Here is a 20,185-nt window from a genome sequence, read left to right on the forward strand (position 1 = left end):
TCCCCACAGTGGCTTCAGCAGCTAGTAGGGCACCATCCTGGCTGACCAGGTCGTCAGGAAGCACAGTTGGCTCTGTGTTGGGCACAGTGCCCAGCACCTGGTCAGACTCATAAAATGGGCATGTCATTGGCAAGTTGTCTGGGGTGCTAGTTCTTGTCCCTGGCCTTCTGGTACTCGCTCTTAGGTCTCTTAATATACTCCCTGCACTGATCACCTGTCTGGAAAATCTGCAAAGCTGCCAGCTCTCTGGTGGTATGAGTGGTCATTTTTAGCTCTCATATTTAGCTCATTCATATTTTTAGTTCTCTGGTGGTATGCATGGTCATTCCTGGTGCTTTTTGCTGAAGTCAGCAGTTTTACTGGCCTTGCACCAGAGATTCACCAGAATTTGGCTGGGCTCCCATGACCATGAAGTAGCATGCTTTGCAAAAGGCTTGCTCTGTTTGGTCTCCATTGCAAATCCAGGAGGTGCTGATGGTGGGCTGATGGTGGGCTTTCAGCTTGGTGATCAGAAGAGAATGGGTTAACACTGACTTGAGCTGGTGCCTTATGCCAAGGGTGTGTGTGTGGCTTCTGTTTTCAGTAGAGTCTATTGGAGATTGTTGGGATAGAGAGGACTAAGGAAATTGCCCCATGGAATTGTGGAATACTTCTGGCAGCTTCCCAGAATATGACTCAAGCGGGGCTGCATCTACACTGCAAAGCAATAGGGCTTGGACCCTGGGTCCCAGCTTGACTCATGCTCAGACCCTGCAGCGTTGTGTCCAAGCTCTGGGTTAGGCTTGAGCCCAAGCTTAAGCACACGCTTACTTCACAGTGTAGACATACCCTCACAAACCTGTACTGAGATGTGTGTCATGATATTTTCATAGGCTTATACCTTGTCCAGATTTGACTGGATTTTTACATGGATGGCAAAACACACATCCCTGACAAATTTTTAGTCCCTGCTCCAAAGCCGGGAGGTGCTAGAGCGTCTCAGTGAAAATCATTGTAAGACTTTTTCTGCATGGGAAAAAATGTACTTTTCCCTAAGTGTGTTCTTGGAAGCAGCTGAAATGTTTTTGTTGAAATGTTCCAAAAAAATTCAGCCTGAGGCAGCAGAGAAAATTTCAGACCAAATGGTAAAAGTTTGGTAGAGTTATAACCAAGTGAATACAGGATCTTATATGGAAAGGGTTAGGCACCCTTAAATATAGCCGTCACGAACAACATTGCCTGTAATTGTCTATGGTTCCTAGTCCTCTTTCCCTTGCTTCTCTCTACTTACCTGTCTAGTAAGTTACTCAGAGCAGGCATTTATTTTTGTGCTTACCATTTGGAAAGTGCCTAGTACATAGTCATGCTGCTGTGAATACATAATTAGTAAGTGTAGTTTAGTTGAAATCAGTGGAGTTAAACAAGGAATGAATTTGGCCTATTCCATATGCAACTCTAAGCTTAGAACTAGGTAAAGTTTTATGTAACTGTGGATTTGATTTTGACATTTAATACATAACTTTTTTATTTCAGCAAACTGGTACCAGCCATGTCCAACGGCCTTTTACTATCTTGCCAGTAAAGACAAAATGGAACAACATAAGCTTTCATGTTCTCTTATTTGATCTGGAAAAACTTGTAGAACTTTTACTGTCATCTCAACTCAGTGGACTGAAATCATCAAATTCATTCCACAGTTATGACATTTTAAAAAGAGCCAAAAGCACAGCAGAGAAAAGGACACTAATGTTGAAAAGAAATAAAACTGCTGGCTCTCTCTTCCCAATGGATGGGCAAGTAAAAAATGCTTGTGAAAAAAAGGTCCATAGGGATAATAGTGCAGCGAGGTCTTTGGAAGAAATTGGTGGCATCAAAAGACATAAAAAAATGAAGAGTTCAAAAAAGATTAGACTGCAGCCATCAGGAAAAATCGATGCTAACGTCACCACAGACACAGTTAAACTGCTTTTGTCATGTCTCTTACCATGGGGTGTGGATAAAGAATTAGACAATCACTGTGTTAGATATTTAGATCTCTTCAGACTTCAGTGTCCAGTTTCTTTTGGACTAGTATCAAATGGAAATCACATATCACTAATGCTGCCAGGATGGAATTGTAATCACTGTGGTGTGGTGGAAGAACATACGCCAATTAACTTGTTTTCCAGAAAAGTGCTAGATTTGTCAGACAAGTACATCACTGCAGGCCAAGGACAAATTGGAAAGAAATATGGACTAGACCATAATGCTGATGGCATACAAGGATCACAAATTGTATTCTACTTATTGAGCAGAGTATCTTTAGTCAACAGGATAGTTACTTTGCCTTTGGAATTCACCAACACAATTGACAGGTAAGAACTTTTTCTTATCAGTTATTTTCCTTAATAAAGGGAAAGCTATGGGGAAAAAAATCCAGGCTTTTGTATTCTTAAATGTAGACAGTTATATAATGGAGCTCACAACAAACTTGGTCAGGCTTATTTCCATGGACATTCTTTGAAGTAGGGAGAGATTTTTGGAGGAATGAGGTGTTCTCTCAGAATATGAGAGGAGTAAGTATTATCTTTCTGTTTAACAGAAGAGCAACCAGAGGCACAGAGATTTTGTCAAGGTCTGAATCAGAGTTGGGAATACAGCTAGGATCACCAAGCTCCAATTCCCACGCCTTTACATCAAGATCAATCTTTCTCCCCCAGTACTGAAAGTGAAACTACTGGGTCCCTTCAAAATAAAAGCACAGCCACATATAGGGCAGACGACTTCTTCGCTGTTCTAACTTCCATTCCCAATAGCTGACATGACTCCTTCAAGGCAGTGGCTCCATGGCCAAAGCAAATCAAACATCAGAAACAGCATTGCTTAGTTCCCCTACCTAATGCAAAGAGACAAAACCCAATAGTTAAAGCAGCTGCTGGGAGCTGATGCTGAATGCATCACCTGCCCCTATGTTTTGAGAACCTGTCCCAAATTCCATTTACATTACTCAAAACAAATGTACTTAGCTCAATCCTTTTTCAGCATCAAAGGAAAAATAACATGTTCAACATTCTTTGACCAAGCCAAGTGGAGCACACTAATCAGCAATAGATATCGTCCATAGACTGTTATTCAGCAAACCTAGACCAGTCTCAGTTGAGTACTTTAGAGTGACTCCACTGTTTCTGATGCCATGTGGTTTTCCATTAATTTAGATGGAATAAATGGGTATAAAGAGTCAAAGGTATTAGCATGACCCAGTCACTGTACAACATTAGACAATGTTACCAGGGTTCAGGATTTGGGGTACAGTGACTTTGGCTTGCGTAGTTCCGTTGCAAACACACAAGAAATGCATGCCACAAATTGGAGATTTGTTGGTTAGAATACAAGAGAAAAGGAGGTAAAGCAAATTATAAGGTACTTTTAAGTTTAAATTGAATGTTCATTTTTAAAAAACATAACCAAAGCCTATCAAAGTCTCTCTGAAAAGAGAGCAGATCAGTTAGTCTCTTATTTTGTTGGGCGGGAAGGAAAAGTTTAGTTGTATCGCTCAGGGCTTGAGATGTGAAGGATGGTCACTTTTCCTGCTTTTGACATGGACAGACAGGATAAGTGGCAAGCTAGCAAAGGTGGGGAAAATATGGCTTTTTGTTGATGTTCTTAGGATTCCAGGCAGCAGGTCAGTCATGGGTGGATGCCCTGCCCCAGAGAGCTTACAAATGAAATATAAGACAAGAAGAAACAAATGAATATGGATCTGGGAGAGTACAAGGATGCAGTGAGACAATATTGGTTAGCATGAGAGGCTGTGGTCTCAGTATCTTACTGACATAAGCACTGTGAAGTTTTTTATAGGCATTCCTATACAGGAGAGTTTTAATTAGGATAGAGGTTGCTCAAGGGCATATGCAGAACCAGTGCATTTCCTGGCTGCTTTGGCCATACTATAGCCAGCCCTGCCCATTTTTCAGGCTGCACTCCTACTCCTTGCCTCTCAGACACAGCAAATTTCAGAATCTAGTTTTATAGCCGCTCTGCGAAGTGCAATATATTGTCTACTTTCTCATGCTCTACCCTGCATATCTCACCAGACATCCTAATCAGCTCACAACAGTGTGACTGCAAAAACTTTTGCATTTTTGCCAACAGCTAGTTGATCCCATAAGTTCTGAATTATTTCGAGCCTTTCCCTCTTATGATCTGATGACATCTTAATAAGATTCCCCTCATTTCCACCATCTCTGTGTCCTAGTATAGTTTGAAACTGAATTTTGCCCCCACACTGAACTCCAGGAACTGTTTCCAGACTTCAGACACTTCAGTCACAATGTCAGCCCCACCACCTGTTTTTTTTTTCCGAATAAGTAAAGATATGAGCAGAGCAGGTTATGTAAACGATTTTGCATTGCTTCCCTGCATCAGTAAAACTGTGAGTAATGCTCTGTCACAGTCAAGAACCATTATATTCACATAGAATCAAAATTGTGTAGAGTGGAACTATTAGACAAGGTTACTGAGACAAAAGCGTTGAGGTCATTTAAACCAGCAATTAGCTGTCATTGTGAGAGGAATGGAGTACAGCCATAGGAATTAGCTCCAGTTTTCTTTAGATTTTTGTATTTTTAAAAGAAGTGCTACCAAAACTCCAAGTCAAGCAAGGAAACAAAGGACACAGTACTCCCTCACCATGACAGTGTTTTCTTTCTGTGTGAGTAATAGTAAAGGCTTTTCAATAATATTTTCTATCTGAAATATTTTTTTATAATTTAAGAACAGCGATTTAAAGGGTCAGTCTGCCCAGGCCTTATGAAATGTAACCATTATCACAGCAATGCAAGGCTGGAATAAAGATGTGACTCATTAATTCATGGTTTAAATGAATCGGTGCAATGGGGCCAGCTTTCAGCTGGAGTAACTTGACATAGTTCTATTGATTTCAATGAAGTTACACTGATTGACATTTCAATGAAGTTACACTGATTTACAATAGCTTGGCCCAATTTTTATTAACGTATTTCATTAACTAGTAATACAGAAACAAAATCATGTCCGTCTCTCTGCCCATCAGTCAACCCTTTCATAGGAACTTATGAAGACCCTTGTTTCCTTCGCTCTCTGAAAATATGTCCAGAGTCAAATGGGATTCAGGTTATGCCTCAGAACTTTCGGACTTAGTCTTCACCAGGTCCCTTCTTGCAAAGACTAAGGCTGTGACAATGGGATGTAATAATCTGTGCTCAACGTCCCTTTTCCCATCCCTCCCCACATAACCCATCCTCACTCACTGCCAGTTTTGTGCTCAGGGTTAGGATAAGCTCTGGCCACAATAAGGGTAATGAGCCATTCAGTAATGGACTCCTGCCCAATTAAAAGTTGCAGTGAAACTATACAAGTGCACCTGGCCCAATCGGTCTAATTTAAATCACAAGCACATACCTATCCTGAAAAGTAGCATGGTTGGCCCAGCTGAGCCTACCAAATGCTCATTGGAAAAATAAATAAAAATTCAATTCCAATTTGCCATGCCACTGAAAGAACCCATCAGTAAGGCAGGGAAAAAGAAGGCTGGAGATTCAGATGGTTTGTCTCACACGACCCTTACTCCACTGGAGGAAAAGATGGGAAAGGATCCAGTGCTGAGCCAGAGGGATTCAAACTCAACAACATCAAGGTGGAAAAAAGCCTACCAACAACTGCCACCCTGAGCAGGATTTGGGTGGAAGCCCAATTTACTTCCATGTTGCTCTGCCAGTGCTGTTAAAGCAAGGGTAGATTACTTAGATTGTAAACTCCTTGGGGAAGAGACTGTCTTTTATTCCGAGTTTGAACTGCACATAACACGATTGAGCCCCGGTCCATCGCTGCGGCTCCTAGGAACTACTGCAGCACAAATTAAAAATAATAATATGAATGGTTTGTAGAATATGATGTCATCCTGATTTTCTTCCAATGTATTTATTATTTGTAAGTTTCCACCTAATGGTTTGGATCAATATTTTTCAAGCTATAGTTTGTTTATGAACAGTTAACTACTTACTGTTCTGTTATTTGTGTTATCTAGTTGGTCACCTAAGTCACACAGTATCTCTTTTTCTCTCTGCTTCGATGGCTGAAACTTTTTGAACCTGAGACTAATGAACAATGAACAACGAACAACATGCTTCTGGTGCAGAATTTCAGACCAGTAGTCATCTGCACTAAAATTAATGACGTTGTTGGGATTCACAAACATTTTCACAGAAGTCTGCTGTCCAAAAACAGTAACAAATTACAAATCACATGAGCCAAGAAATCATCATGAACTGAGCTGAGTGCTTTAATTCATGGAAATATTTGTGAATCTGTTTTTGTTTTGTTTTGTTTTTTTGCTATTTGATCAGCTTTCTAACACTGGAACTTACAGTAAAAATATCTCTGATTATAAAATGGGAAAGAACAATTGGGATATGGTTGCTTGATAAAGATATTAGCCATGTTACTATTATAATAAACCTTTTGCATTACTCTGCTTCTTATCAATATGCTCCTGAAAGAGCAGGACAAACTAGAAGGTAAACAATCTTCAAAGATTTTTTTCTCTTTCTGCCTTTTGAAATTTGTATCTATATTAATCCCTTAAAGATACTACTATCAAGTACAGGAGGCTTCTAGAATTGTTCAGTATTTTTAGGCCTCCTTTAATTTTATGATTTACTGCTAGTTGAAACGAATGGGAAAAACAATAAAGGAAGTATCTTTTTTTTAATATGTGCAATTAAAATATATTTTGTACAATACAATAAAAGTTAGCTCTAAAATTCAAATTGCCTATTGCACTAACAGTTTTATTCAGTACTAAAAGTAAAGATGTACAAATAATTCATGAAAGAGATCCTGAATACAGAATTTTCATTGTATTTTGTTTGTGTAATAATATAAGAAAGTTCTTCATAGTAAGTTCTGTGGCCCAGATGCTAAAGTAATTACACATTGACTTCAGTAGGAATATAGCATGAGTAGGGACTGCAGAATTTGATCCTGTATTAACATCACAGTGTATTCACCATTGTTTTAAAACGTGTATGCTTAGGGAGTGTTCTCACCTGAATAGCTACATATCTTAGGAACTGATGAAAGTTCTTCTGTCATTGAAAATCTTCTTTTAATTCCATCTGCACATGACAATGTTGAAGTTATTGAGAGTTGCTAGGGCTTATCACCTTTCGGGATTTGTTTGTATATGTGTGCTTAGGTGTGTGTGTTTTAAAAAGCAGATAAAGGGCCAAAATGTACAAACACTACCGGGCATTGGACTGTTCCCAAAAGTAAGTGCCTTTCATGGTTGTGGCAAGGTCGGTTCCTATATTAAAAGTAATAAGAATAATAATTAATAATGCAGTGGCTGTTATAAGTGTTTAGACTTGAATATGTGCTAATGGAACATTTGTCAAAGTTTTTGTAAGTATTATGTAGTGATTTAATGTTTGTTTGATTTTTAGTCCACAGAAATTAGAATCTGTACGTAACAAGGGGAGAAGTTCAGAAACATTCAGCCCTTCATTTTCCATTTTTTATGGAGAGTTACCAAACTGTAAGTATAGAAGGATGCAGTAATGCTAACACATATACAATATTTTTGTTTTTATTTGTTTTATGTGTTAAGTTAGACACAATGCGTCATATAAGTATAAACACTGAAATCCTTTTATATTAATACAATTTTTTTATTGCCCTTTACATCCATTGGAGTTTAAATTGGCTTTTTTAAATTCTTCAAATACAGTAGTTAGACAAGTTTAAGCTTGAAGTGCTCTGTTCTTTTCTTATGTGATGATCACAAAAGCATGTAGACAACATGTTGACTATAAAGTGGAATCAAGAATACATTTTGTGTGACAACAAAATATCCAATTGCATTTCCTAAGGCATTTTCTAGCCATGTGAAAAACAAGAGCGAATGTAATGAAACAAACACTGACTTTTTTCCCATCCAATTCTATCTCCCTCAGCAACATCACACACACACCCAACAAAATACCTCAACCTTCAAGCAAACTGTTGCCTTTGTAATACTGCAGTCATCTTGCTGTTTGGATAATGTCCTTAGACTTTCGGTTTAGGGCAGAATAAAATAATCTCGGCACTTTAACATCTCTTAGGCAATAGTTTACCAATCTTGCCCTGAAAACCAGTCAATATTTGTTTGTTTTTACAACATGCAACCAACCAAACAATTTTCTAGAACAACATTAGGTAGCATGTGGATGACTTATTTGTCTGCCTGTTTTGCCAGACAAACATAATGTGGTTCTAATACATAGTAAATCCTATGTAACTTTATAACACAAATTCATTAAGGCCAAATCCTGACCCTTTTCTATGTGAAAGTCAGGTATACATGCAAATGAGCTCCTAAACCTCTGTGCACAACCAGTCTTCTATAGATCCTTCCTTCTCTGTTTTCTGCTCAGGAATTATGGAGTTTATTTTACCTTTGAGACTTCAGTACCCCCCATCAGGGGAAGTGACTGGGAAATATAGGATAAAATGATGGAGGACTTAAGGATTTTTGCCTTGGGGTCGGAACCAAATTGCCCTGGGCTCTTCAGTCTGATGAGCCCTTCTCTCTGGATAACACCTCTGTTCTGGATGTGCAAACTAGAACCACTAGATCTGAGCAGTAGAGATCTCACAGTCTTTCCAAGAGTGAGTACCGGCTCCACCTCCTGTGACATCAAGGAGACATTGCCTCCCTTCAGAATCCCAGGGCCTGATTCTTCTGTGTCTTGTACCTTGTATACTGATTTATAGCTGTACAAAGTGGATGGGTGAATCCAATCAAATCAGAATGGTACCATTCTACACTCTCTTTGCACTAACTGGGGCCAACCCACAAGTCTGGTGTTTTGGCACAAGACAAGAGTGAAGGACAAAGTTGGATATACACTTCCTTTAGCCCTTTTTCCATCTAGGGACTACCCCTCTGCTATAGAGTGGGGCTGAAAAGGGATCTGTTCTGCCCCTGTAGAAAGTTAGTGCAGGCACAGGGCAGTTGTCACATGTGCCTGTTGGTAACTACCCCAGAGGGTCTTTACACCAAATAGGGATAGCTGGAATGTAGCCGTACTCTGGCCACAGTCCATTCCCCACACCTGGGGTTTTGTAGAGCCAGCTATGCCAGCTCTTCACCAGCAAGGATTTTCCCACAGTGTGGGAATCCTGAGCTGATTCAGCAGGCTCAGATTAGAGAAGTAAATTATCATTTGAACCTTGTTTTAAATAATTAGTTACTATTTAAAGATATGGTAGATTGGGTTGGGGCAGCGCAAAAGAGAAAATGTTACTTGTCACTATGTCATCTTGGTCTTATATCTGTATAAATAGGGCCAAATCTTTAGTCCTTATTCAAATAAAGCCCTCACTTGAGTGAATGGAAGCTTTGCCTGAACCAGGACAGAGTGTGAACTGATTAAGGACTTCAGGACTTGGCCCATGTGAAACTGTAAATGTTATCATTATTTTTCTATTACTTGTTTTCCCTGAAATTACAACTTCTTTGTATTAACTCCCCAACTGTGTCCAGTGAAGTTTGCAGGAATTTCCTTCCTCTATTATAATTTTAACATTCCCTTAAACTCCCTCATGATGCCACTCAGCAGCTATAGCCAAAATTAACCTACAATTCAGCTTTGATGATCAATGTAACAAAGTTAGCAAAATGATAGAAAAAGACAAGGAAAAGATTAAAAAGCAAATTCACCTGACCAGCACTACATGAAAAACCATTGAAAACTCAATTTAAAAATGGAAAAGAACAGTTTTACTGTGATATTCTCATTTTTGCTTCTCTCTCATTTTTGGCATTTTTAATATTCTCTGCATTTGACATTGTTTGTGTCAAATCAGTTAATAAAAATATAACCTCTTGTGCCATTTCTTTCATGCTGTAAAATTGCATTGCATGGTCTTTCTTTTCTTTCTTTCCCTGTACATATATGGATGGATGGCTGTGTAAGTACTGTACAATTGCTTTTGTCAGTCTCTGTCTTTTATATATTATAAAAGGACTTACACAGTACAAGTGCAATTGTACTTACACAGCCATCAACTGAAAAGCACAGTGAACCAAATCAGATTGTGCTAATTCACACCACAAACTTTGCAGTCTTCTCCACAAAGCATCTGCATAATTCTGTAAACCCCACAAACTGCACTGCAGCAATCCAACCTTTTTTAAATGTGGATGATAATGTATTGTTTTATCAGGATACTTTAGGTCTCTGACAATATTTTAATACTACCATATACAATTCAGGGCTGTAATCAGAGCATTTACTGAGCATTAATATTCAGGGATTGTCATGTTACTTTAAAGGCTGATACAACCCACTTACTCTAAACAACATATTTATTTAGCAGCAAAGCTTATTAGCCAAATATTGGGATAAGCAGCTGATGAATGGCATTGGCCTGTTACATTTCAAATGAGGAAAAACTGGATTAAACAAGAAAGTCCTACCAATTCATGACCATGCATTTGCTCTGAAAATCATCTGAGAAGTCAGATGCACAATTTAGACCAGTCTGAGATTATCTGTGTAGCACATACCTTACAAAGGATGGACGGGCTTAACCCTAAGAGGTGGATTATTATTCTTTTATACTTATATTGTTCTTGAATATTTCAGCACTGTAAGGAGCAAATTTAGTAAAATATGAATATCCATACGTTTCCTCCACCTTTGCTGAAATCTTTATCCATAACTTTATCCATACCTTTAGCCTTGATTAATGCAATACCCCCTCTTCCCTTCCCTCCCCCGCCATGTGTTGCCACCTGTCTTTTCTCATGTGGAAAGAAACATTACCATAACCTCCAGCAAACTCATTTCAGCAGCCACTTTAAAATAGCTCCCTTTCTCCGTAGTAGAGCCTGCCAGCTGGAATGGCCTTATTGTTGTGTCTCTCCTCCGCATGGACTCATCATCTAATTTAAAATATAATCAGAAAATATTTCTATTCTCCTTTGCATATTTTATTTTAACTTTATTTGTATTAATTTTTTAGACTTATTATACACTAAGCACTTGTCTACATGTTTCTAGGTCAAACATTAAAACTGGTTTCCATAAAATGCAATACCCATGATTAGAATACATCAGTAATTCGCCTCTGCTGCTACTAGAGGTCAGACAATCTGACATCAGCTTGAATATAGGAGAAAACTGGCCTTTTAGTTTCTATAGCAGTATTACATCTTCAATTATACCAAAGAAGACAATGTGATAGAAGCATAAAATGTATTTATGGAAAGAAAATCCCACCTTTGAACCATAGCATGATTTTGAAACTTTTTCTGTAACAACACTGAACATCATAGTCAGCTTGTAACAATATTGAGCCAGATCCTCAACTAGTGTAAATTGTCTTAGCTCCCATTAAAGTCAATGGAATGATGCCAGGTTGCAGCTGTTGCGGATCTGGCCCATTTTCCCGATTAAATAAACTGTTGCTTTATATTTCATATATGTTTAGCACGTGAGTGATATGAGTGCAGATATTCCAAAAATATCAGCAATAATTAGACCACCCCACTTTGTAAGTATACTCCGTTGCGGACCCTTTCGTCACAGCTTTCATTGCATTAAATGAAATTCACTGCATGCAGGAGGCTGGAGCCTCTCCATAGTTAAAAGTTCAAGCTTGCTTTTATATTGTAAGCCTGCTTTTCCTTCATCTTAAAATACTCAAAGAAAATTTCCACTTCACTTACTAAATATGTGATAGCTGTAGCCATGGGTGAGTTGTTTGCTGGAATTTGAGTTCAGTGTAACAAGCTTCTTTTTGAAATATGAGACTGTATTAAAAATAGTTAAGCATATTTGAATATTCTCCTAAAGCTTTTTTTTGCCTTGTCTTAGCTTAAGCATGACTTACGCTAGAAACATCAGAAGAGACATATTTGAACGATCTTGGTGAAAGCTAGTGCACAGTATCAGTTCTGAAATGGGGAAAGACTTATTTGGGCACTGGCAAACTGACTCAAAAAGAATAAAATGTTTCCACAAACCTCTGCAAAAAGAAGCCACCAAGTTTCACTGAGCTCTAATAGACACCATGAACTAACCCTTTATAAATAAAATTTACCCATTAGATTTAGGGTTAGATAACATATATAAATAACTCTAATGTAATTTATATATAGTACATGATATAAATATCTTACATTGATATGTCTATGGATAAAATGAAAACAAATTATGACAAATGATTCTGTTTCAGATATGTAGCTGAACGTTACAAAATTTAAAAATATATACTGCAAGACCAGTTGAAATTTCATGTGTGTTATTTATGTGTATTTTATTGTGAGCTCATAAAGAATATTTTGTATATTTTCAGATACAAGTGGATTCCATTTCCCTGATCCTGGGAATGTTTCACTGGTGAAACTCATTTCATGTTGGAGAGACCAATCCGTAAAGGTAGGAAATAGTGCACACTGACTGTAATAATGTCATTTTAAAGTGATGTTCACTACTATTTAGTGTAAATGTTGATATCATGATGTAATATGATAAATGTAGACTTTGGGGAAATTATCACATACATTTTGCCATATAGATGTCCTGTGGAGAAAGAATTTTCATGTTAAACTACAGTGTATATTTATTATGAAATTATTTTGTTTTTTAGTGTATGTGGTTGGAGATGGCAAAGTAGACATTATAGTGCCTAATCTAGGTGATATTGAGTAACAGGAATCATTTTCAAATGCACAGCGCTTGTATGTCTGATCTGGTGAATGTTGCTCATTTGACAAAAAAGTTGTCAAATATATAGTACATGATATAAAAGTTGCCAATAATCTTTACGTTCTAAGTGATCTTAAAAAAAAGAAGAAGCTGTTTTATGTTCCTAAGGAAGCTCAATTTCATATGTGCTGTAGAAGAAGTGGGTATGGCCTTCTTAAAAGAATGTGTGGTCAGGGCTCCATACCTTACTCAGTATGATCCCCTCCAAGAGCTGGCCCAAAAAGTGAGCAAGTTCCAGCTTCTCAAGGCAATTTAACTTGCACCTTTGCCTGTGCTGATCTTGGTGCAGGCGGTTTAATGCTCTGTGGGGGACTCTAGGTAGCTGTGGGATGTCCTGGTGATTACTGTAGCATAAGACTCATTTGTCATGTCCGTCAGAGGATAGGTGGCCCCTCTGAAGAGGTCAAGGGCTCAGCCTATATCTCTGGCAGGCTTCACAAGGGGAAATGAGGCAACTCAGGAAGGGATCACCCGGGACTAATTAACTGAGTAGCTGGGAGGCAGATAATTAGACAGGGAAGAACTTGGGCATAACCATAGAATCATAGAATATCAGGGTTGGACGGGACCTCAGTAGGTCATCTACTCCAACCCCCTGCTCAAAGCAGGACCAATCCCCAACTAAATCATCCCTTTGTCAAGCCTGACCTTAAAAACTTCTAAGGAAGGAGATTCCACCACCTCCCTCGGTAATGCATTCCAGTGCTTCACCACCCTCCTAGTGAAAAAGTTTTTCCTAATATCCAACCTAAACCTCCCCCACTGCAACTTGAGACCATTACTTCTTGTTCTGTCATCTGCTACCCCTGAGAACAGTCTAGATCCATCCTCTTTGGAACCCCCTTTCAGGTAGTTGAAAGCAGCTATCAAATCCCCCCTCATTCTTCTCTTCCGCAGACTAAACAATCCCAGTTCCCTCAGCCTCTCCTCATAAGTCATGTGTTCCAGTCCCCTAATCATTTTTGTTGCCCTCCGCTGCACGTTTTCCAATTTTTCCACATCCTTCTTGTAGTGTGGGGCCCAAAACTGGACACAATACTCCAGATGAGGCCTCACCAATGTCGAATAGAGGGGAATGATCACATCCCTCGATCTGCTGGCAATGCCCCTACTTATACATCCCAAAATGCCATTGGCCTTCTTGGCAACAAGGACACACTGTTGACTCATATCCAGCTTCTCGTCCACTGTAACCCCTAGGTCCTTTTCTGCAGAACTGCTCCCTAGCCATTTGGTCCCTAGTCTGTAGCGGTGCATGGGATTCTTCTGTCCTAAGTGCAGGACTCTGCACTTGTCCTTGTTGAACCTCATCAGATTTCTTTTGGCCCAATCCTCTAATTTGTCTAGGGCCCTCTCTATCCTATCCCTACCCTCCAGCGTATCTACCTCTCCTCCCAGTTTAGTGTCATCTGCAAACTTCCTGAGGGTGCAATCCACACCATCCTCCAGATCATTTATGAAGATATTGAACAAAACCGGCCCGAGGACTGACCCTTGGGGCACTCCACTTGATACCGGCTGCCAACTAGACATTCAGCCATTGATCACTACCCGTTGAGCCTGACAATCTAGCCAACTTTCTATCCACTTTATAGTCCATTCATCCAGCCCATACTTCTTTAATTTGCTGGCAAGAATACTGTGGGAGACCGTGTCAAAAGCTTTGCTAAAGTCAAGGAACAATAATAAAGGAACCTACTCCCAGTGGCTAGAGAACAGAGGTTCCTGTGAAGAGGAACTGTCCCTAGAATGTAGAAAGAGGAAGTTCCTAAAGGGAGGTCTTCTCGGGGGGGACCTGATAAGAGGCTCACCAGGGAAGGAAACCAAAGTATAATACTCCTAAGTGGCAGAGACTCCAAAGTGGAGGATCTATGAATGCCAAGCCTCAGTGAAGCCTGGTCCCTATGGAAGGAGTTCACCAAGTAGTAACAGAAGCTCAGATCAGGGGAATTATATGCTTTTCCAAGGAAGGGTTGTTGTGGTTTGATCTCTGTAGGGACCTTAATCCAAGAGGAGAGACCCTTCCTCAGCTGAAGACAAGAGGCCCTGGCTTCAAAAGATGGTCCCAGGCAAAGAGGGCCTCTTTGGTAAGGGGCCTGGACATAAGTGGGGTTCATGGACTTTCGTTAACTCAGCCCCTTCCTCTCCAGCTAGAGATGCTGGGGTGGCAGCCTAGTTGTACAACATTCCACCTTTGGATTAAATAAACTGGACCCCCTGAGGTGCACCATAGAAAGTACATTTGGAAAGTTTGCTGATGATGCCAAGCTGGGAGGGGTTGCAAGCCCTTTGGAGGACAGGATTAGAATTCAAAATGATCTTGACAAACTGGAGAAATGTTCTGAATTAAATAGGATGAAATTCAATGAGGACAAATGCAAAGCACTACACTTAGGAAGGAATAGTCAATTGCATAAATAAAAAATGGGAAATGACTGCATGGGAAGGAGTACTGCAGAAAAGAGCCTGGGGGTTATAGTGAATCACAAACTAAATATGTGTCAACAATGGAATATTGTTGCAAAAAGTCAAAGATCATTCCGGGATGTATTAGAGGAGTGTTGTAAGCAAGACACGAGAAGTAATTCTTCTCCTCTACTCAGCACTAGTAAGGCCTCAGCGGGAATATTGTGTCAAGTTCTGGGCACCACACTTTGGGAAAGATGTGAAAAAATTGTCAAAAAGTCCAGAGGAGAGCAACAAAAATGATTAAAGGTCTTAAAAACATGACCTATGCGGAAAGATTGAAAAAACTATGTGTTTTGTCTGGAAATGAGAAAACTAAAGGGGGATATAATAACAGTCTTCAAGTACACAAAAGGTAATTATAAAGAGGAGATTGACAAATTGTTCTTCTTAACCACTGAGGATAGGACAAGGAGCAATGGGCTTAAATTGCGGCAAGGGACATTTAGGTTGAACATTAGGAAAAGCTTCCTGTCAGAGTGGTTAAGCGCTGGACCAAAATACCTAGGGAGGTTGTGGAGTCTCCGTCATTGGAGGTTTTTAAGAACAAGTTAGACAAACACCTGTCAGGGATGGTCTAGACAATACTTTGTCCTGCCTCAGTCCAGGGGACTGAACTAGAAGACCACTCGAGGTCCCTTCCAGTCCTGTGATTATTAATACTTATCAATATGTGTTATTAATATCATTACCCATAACTGGAAAAGGAAATCTTGTCTCTTGTAGAAAGAAAAAAATTAAATAGGGAAAAGCAAACAATCCTTATGTTAAAAAATAGTAGTTGGCAGCGTTTTCAGATTGGCTCAACACATAGCAAGGCATATGTTGTGGTCAGCCCACGCCACGCTTTGGAGGGCTGCAGCCACTCAGCTATGCTTTAGGCAAAACTGCTTGTCACACAAACCGTCTTGCATGTATATTGCTCCAAAATATTTGTTTAAATTAGCATCCATCTTCCTTTAACAATATGTGCTTTTAACCATCTACGATCCAGAGTCATTTGCATCTGCATGTCTCCTCCACACCATTAAGTTCAATTCAGGGGCCTAAAGAATCTTCTTATGAGGCTATAGAAACATACCTTTCCAATGTCTGTCTTTGGATTCCATTCCACACCAATCTTGAAATACACTCTTCATCACATGGAGTTTTTAGATCAAGAGTGGTATCTTTCTAGACGATTTACTCCATCTAGTTCAACCACAAGTTATTGGGCTGGATGCAGGAACCAGTAGGAGAAATTCTCTTGCTTGTGTTATGCAGAGGTTAAGATTAGTTGATCATAATGGTCCCTTCTGGCCTTAAAGTCTATGAAATCTATGAAATATACATAAGCGATGTTGGATTTATTGAATCCCACTAGGGGAAACTGAGGTAGAGGTAGAGATGTAATTGCGCTGCTGCACCGAGCTTCCAGGGGTGAGCCCCCCCATCACAATGTCATACTAACAATAGATACATAGTGGATCCTGCATTGTGATCTGGGTCATTTGGTGTTCAGGAGTATGAGTTTGAGGTTTGCAACACTGCATCCACAAGACAGTTGGCTCTGAAGGAGTCCAGTATCTGTTATAAACTTATTCCTTGTCTGTTTTACTCTGTTGCTGAATTTCTTATAATAGTATGTAGCCATATATTGCATTTCAAATGGCACGTGTATCAATGAGAAGAATACCACTTTACAGCTGAGAAGTAAGTATTCATGGGACAGTAGAAATAATACTCTGTACCATTCTGTTAGCCATAATAGATAGCAGTAGTGTCTGCAAACGTGCACATCCAAGTGAATTCAGCACTTCCTCTTGTACACTCCTGATGTACCTCAGTTATTAAGGATTATTAATTCTCTTTCTCTGTCCTATCATCTTCCACGTTATTAGTTCAACATTCCCCCAAAGCCAAGGTTTTCTCTCTTTTTTGAATCCTTTTGATGAAAAGTCAAATATAGGAGGTCAGTGTCAGTAGCTGCAGTTGTCAGGTGAGAGCCACATAATAGCACTTTCACCTGCTCAGCCTCTGAAACATTTTGATCTCTTGCATTTGGGGATTGGAAGACATATATCCAGGAAGTTTGTGGTTTCTCCATTTGTACTTTCCAACTAATAGAGTGGAAGCTGAATTAAAACCATGACTGATCTTAGGAACATGGGCACATATGAATGGATTTAGCATCCTAACATCCAAAAAAGATCTTCCGGTAGCCTGCCTACTTCAGCAAGAAAATCAGACTTCTGCATAATTATTGAGGCAGAAGTCCCTGTTCAGCCATTTGTAGCAGGTTTCCTTAGTTCTCAGATATGCCCAGAGGTCTTTGTGGCAGCTGCAACTGTGTTTGTAAGCAGATACTGTGTCAGTCAGTACAAAACATTTTGGCAGGTATGCGGAAGTCAGAGGCATCCACTAAATGTGACTGAGAATTGACAAAGACACCTGTTAAGAGGTGCTGCAACTATGGTCAAAAACCTTCAGATCTGAAGACAGGTTTCAGAGTAACAGCCGTGTTAGTCTGTATTCGTAAAAAGAAAAGGAGTACTTGTGGCACCTTAGAGACTAACCAGTTTATTTGAGCATGAGCTTTCGTGAGCTACAGCTCACTTCATCGGATGCATAGCATATCGGCACGATATGCTATGCATCCGATGAAGTGAGCTGTAGCTCACGAAAGCTCATGCTCAAATAAACTGGTTAGTCTCTAAGGTGCCACAAGTACTCCTTTTCTTTTTACAGATCTGAAGAGTGTTTTGGGACGCATCTGTCAGAGTGACCAGCTGCCTTCTCAACCCATGCCTCAGATCTCCCTTTATTAATGCTTTGGCCATAAGCCTATGCTTCCTGAAGTGAAAGGGTTAACAGAGCTAGCCTACCAGCAATAAAGCATGAATGAGAGTTGGTTTAATAGCTGATGACATGAGGCCCCTATTGCCAATATCACAAATGATTTTAGATGTTACAATATTCACAGCAGTTTGGCTACACACAGAGAGAAAGTTGAAGAGCAAAGCTTGCTTAACACTGTGTTCAAATGATGACAAAATTCAAGCAGAGTTAATGTTTTCAGAGTCCATTGTACATGGCAAGAATTACGGCTTTACTTTTGTATTTTTAAAATGTTTATTTAATTTGAGACGGGTTTTCTTTTTACACTAATATTGCATAGGTACATGCCTTTCTATCTCACATCATTTTAAAGGAAATTTTATTTGGTCTTTTTCTACCACTTGGCTCATTGCTCTTTCAAATGAAATGTAACACCCTCTTGCCACATTGTCCTAACATATATATTCCCTCACTCTTCTCGTGTACTGGACTATCTGCCCTATAGCATTTAGTATAGGAAATGGTTGTTTTGCTATTCTTGTCTGCTAATATTTCATACTAAAAGTAGTTTATTTCCCTCTTTATCTGCACAATGAGTATGGGATTGTATTTTTATTTTAATGCATTAATTTATATTGTAGTTGTTATGCAGGATCTAGTTAGAAATCTGAACAATAAAAACCAGCATTCCAAAGAACAGTTCCCTCCCCGCAGGTCAGTCAGTCCATAGTGCAATCAAACTATGTTGTTCCTGTTGCTGACTGTTAGCAGGAAGAAAGATATATTCAAAGATTTCTGTTGAGAATCTTTTTTTTTTAAATTGTCTCCCTATTCTCCCTGGCTGCTTAGCTTTGAAATGTTAAATGCTCAAGTCTCTCCTCCCCGTTCCTTCATTTGGAATTTCAAATACCCTCGTTGAGTCATTTCAAATAGAAAAATGCAGTTCTCTCCACTACCTGGTTCTCCCTGTCCTGTTCCCAGGTCTTTCAAAAATCTTCTTGTGTGACATTAGTCCTTATGAAAGATGCCAGACTGACATCCCTGGAGACTATCTATCCTTTATCTATCCACAGAACAGTTACAGTATTGGCAAGCTTCCCCACACTGTTCCTACAATGCTCCTCAATTCCTGACCTGGAGGGACCTTATAGCTATAGGAAAGAGGATAGCTCAGTCTTTGTATTCCCCCTTCCCATCCAGTTCTCGGTCTCTCTGCGAAGACTGCCATTTAGCGTAACTGTGGTAGTGCCTTATACATGATATTATTATTAGTCAGCGGTCCCACTCACATTGCGTGAAGTGCACATACATAAAGTTTTGCAGTGTTGGAGCCAAAATCAGTACATCGAGGCACTTGTCATGTGGCATATAGCACACAAGCAGACTCCTGTGCCTGCACAGAGTCCCACTGAAGTGAGCAGAGCTCTATGTGGGTTCAACAGCCCGCCTGCACACTACACATTGCAGGAGCAGGGCCTTAATATGTTTACCTGTCTACCAGGAAATGGACAGAACTCCACGAAACTCCCTATCTCCCTAGCAATAAACTGACTACCCTAACACTGGGCAATCCATTCCCTTTGCAATTTTAGAGTTTATTTGTAAAGTTATTATTTTGTTAATCGTACCAGTCAGAGTATCTTTTATTTTCCTTTCTGTATTCCCAGTTGTTCTCGTCTAGCTGGATTAAGAACGCATATTGTAAATTGTTGATTTGTTGCTATGTGGTGTGTCTGACATAACCAGATTTCCTATGTTTTTTTAATGTTTGAACGGGTGTTAGTTATATTTGAGCAATCTTAACTGTTATGCAATGTAGTGTCTATGCGTTGGAATAAACAGAGCCTCTTGTCTGGATAATAGTAATAAAATAAATTTATATTCACACTATACTATGACATTTTATATGTAATCTTTCTATGTGTGTATTATTATATTTTTTAAAACAAAGTTGTTTTTTGTGTTTCCCAGTATCCTCAATCCCAAAAAGTGTTTCTAGAACCTTTGTTGTTAAAATTTAGGACCCGATTTTGAGGGCTCCACAGCCCCAGTGGCTAACTGGTGCATGTTTTGGAGCACTTAGGAACCTAAGTACTGTAAAGCTATAAAATGTGCCTACAGTTATTTGGGCCTGTAAAATTGTGCCT

General features: G+C 39.4%; 1 protein-coding gene across 5 annotated transcripts in view; it reads left to right on the forward strand.

The window, feature by feature from the left end:
* Positions 1-20,185, forward strand: part of WDR72 (WD repeat domain 72) — a 187,698-nt gene that overhangs the window by 98,876 nt on the left and 68,637 nt on the right. For all 5 annotated transcript variants that reach the window (XR_006284393.1, XM_043524155.1, XM_043524156.1 and 2 more), the window contains 3 exons: positions 1,513-2,333; positions 7,440-7,531; positions 12,343-12,425. Coding sequence is in view for 4 of the 5 variants with exons in the window: in XM_043524155.1 (XP_043380090.1) it covers positions 1,513-2,333; positions 7,440-7,531; positions 12,343-12,425 (996 nt within the window). In the remaining variant the exon portion in view is untranslated. The remainder of the gene's footprint in view (positions 1-1,512; positions 2,334-7,439; positions 7,532-12,342; positions 12,426-20,185) is intronic.

This window comes from Chelonia mydas, chromosome 10, assembly GCF_015237465.2.
Source record: "Chelonia mydas isolate rCheMyd1 chromosome 10, rCheMyd1.pri.v2, whole genome shotgun sequence".
Classification (NCBI taxonomy): domain Eukaryota; kingdom Metazoa; phylum Chordata; order Testudines; family Cheloniidae; genus Chelonia; species Chelonia mydas.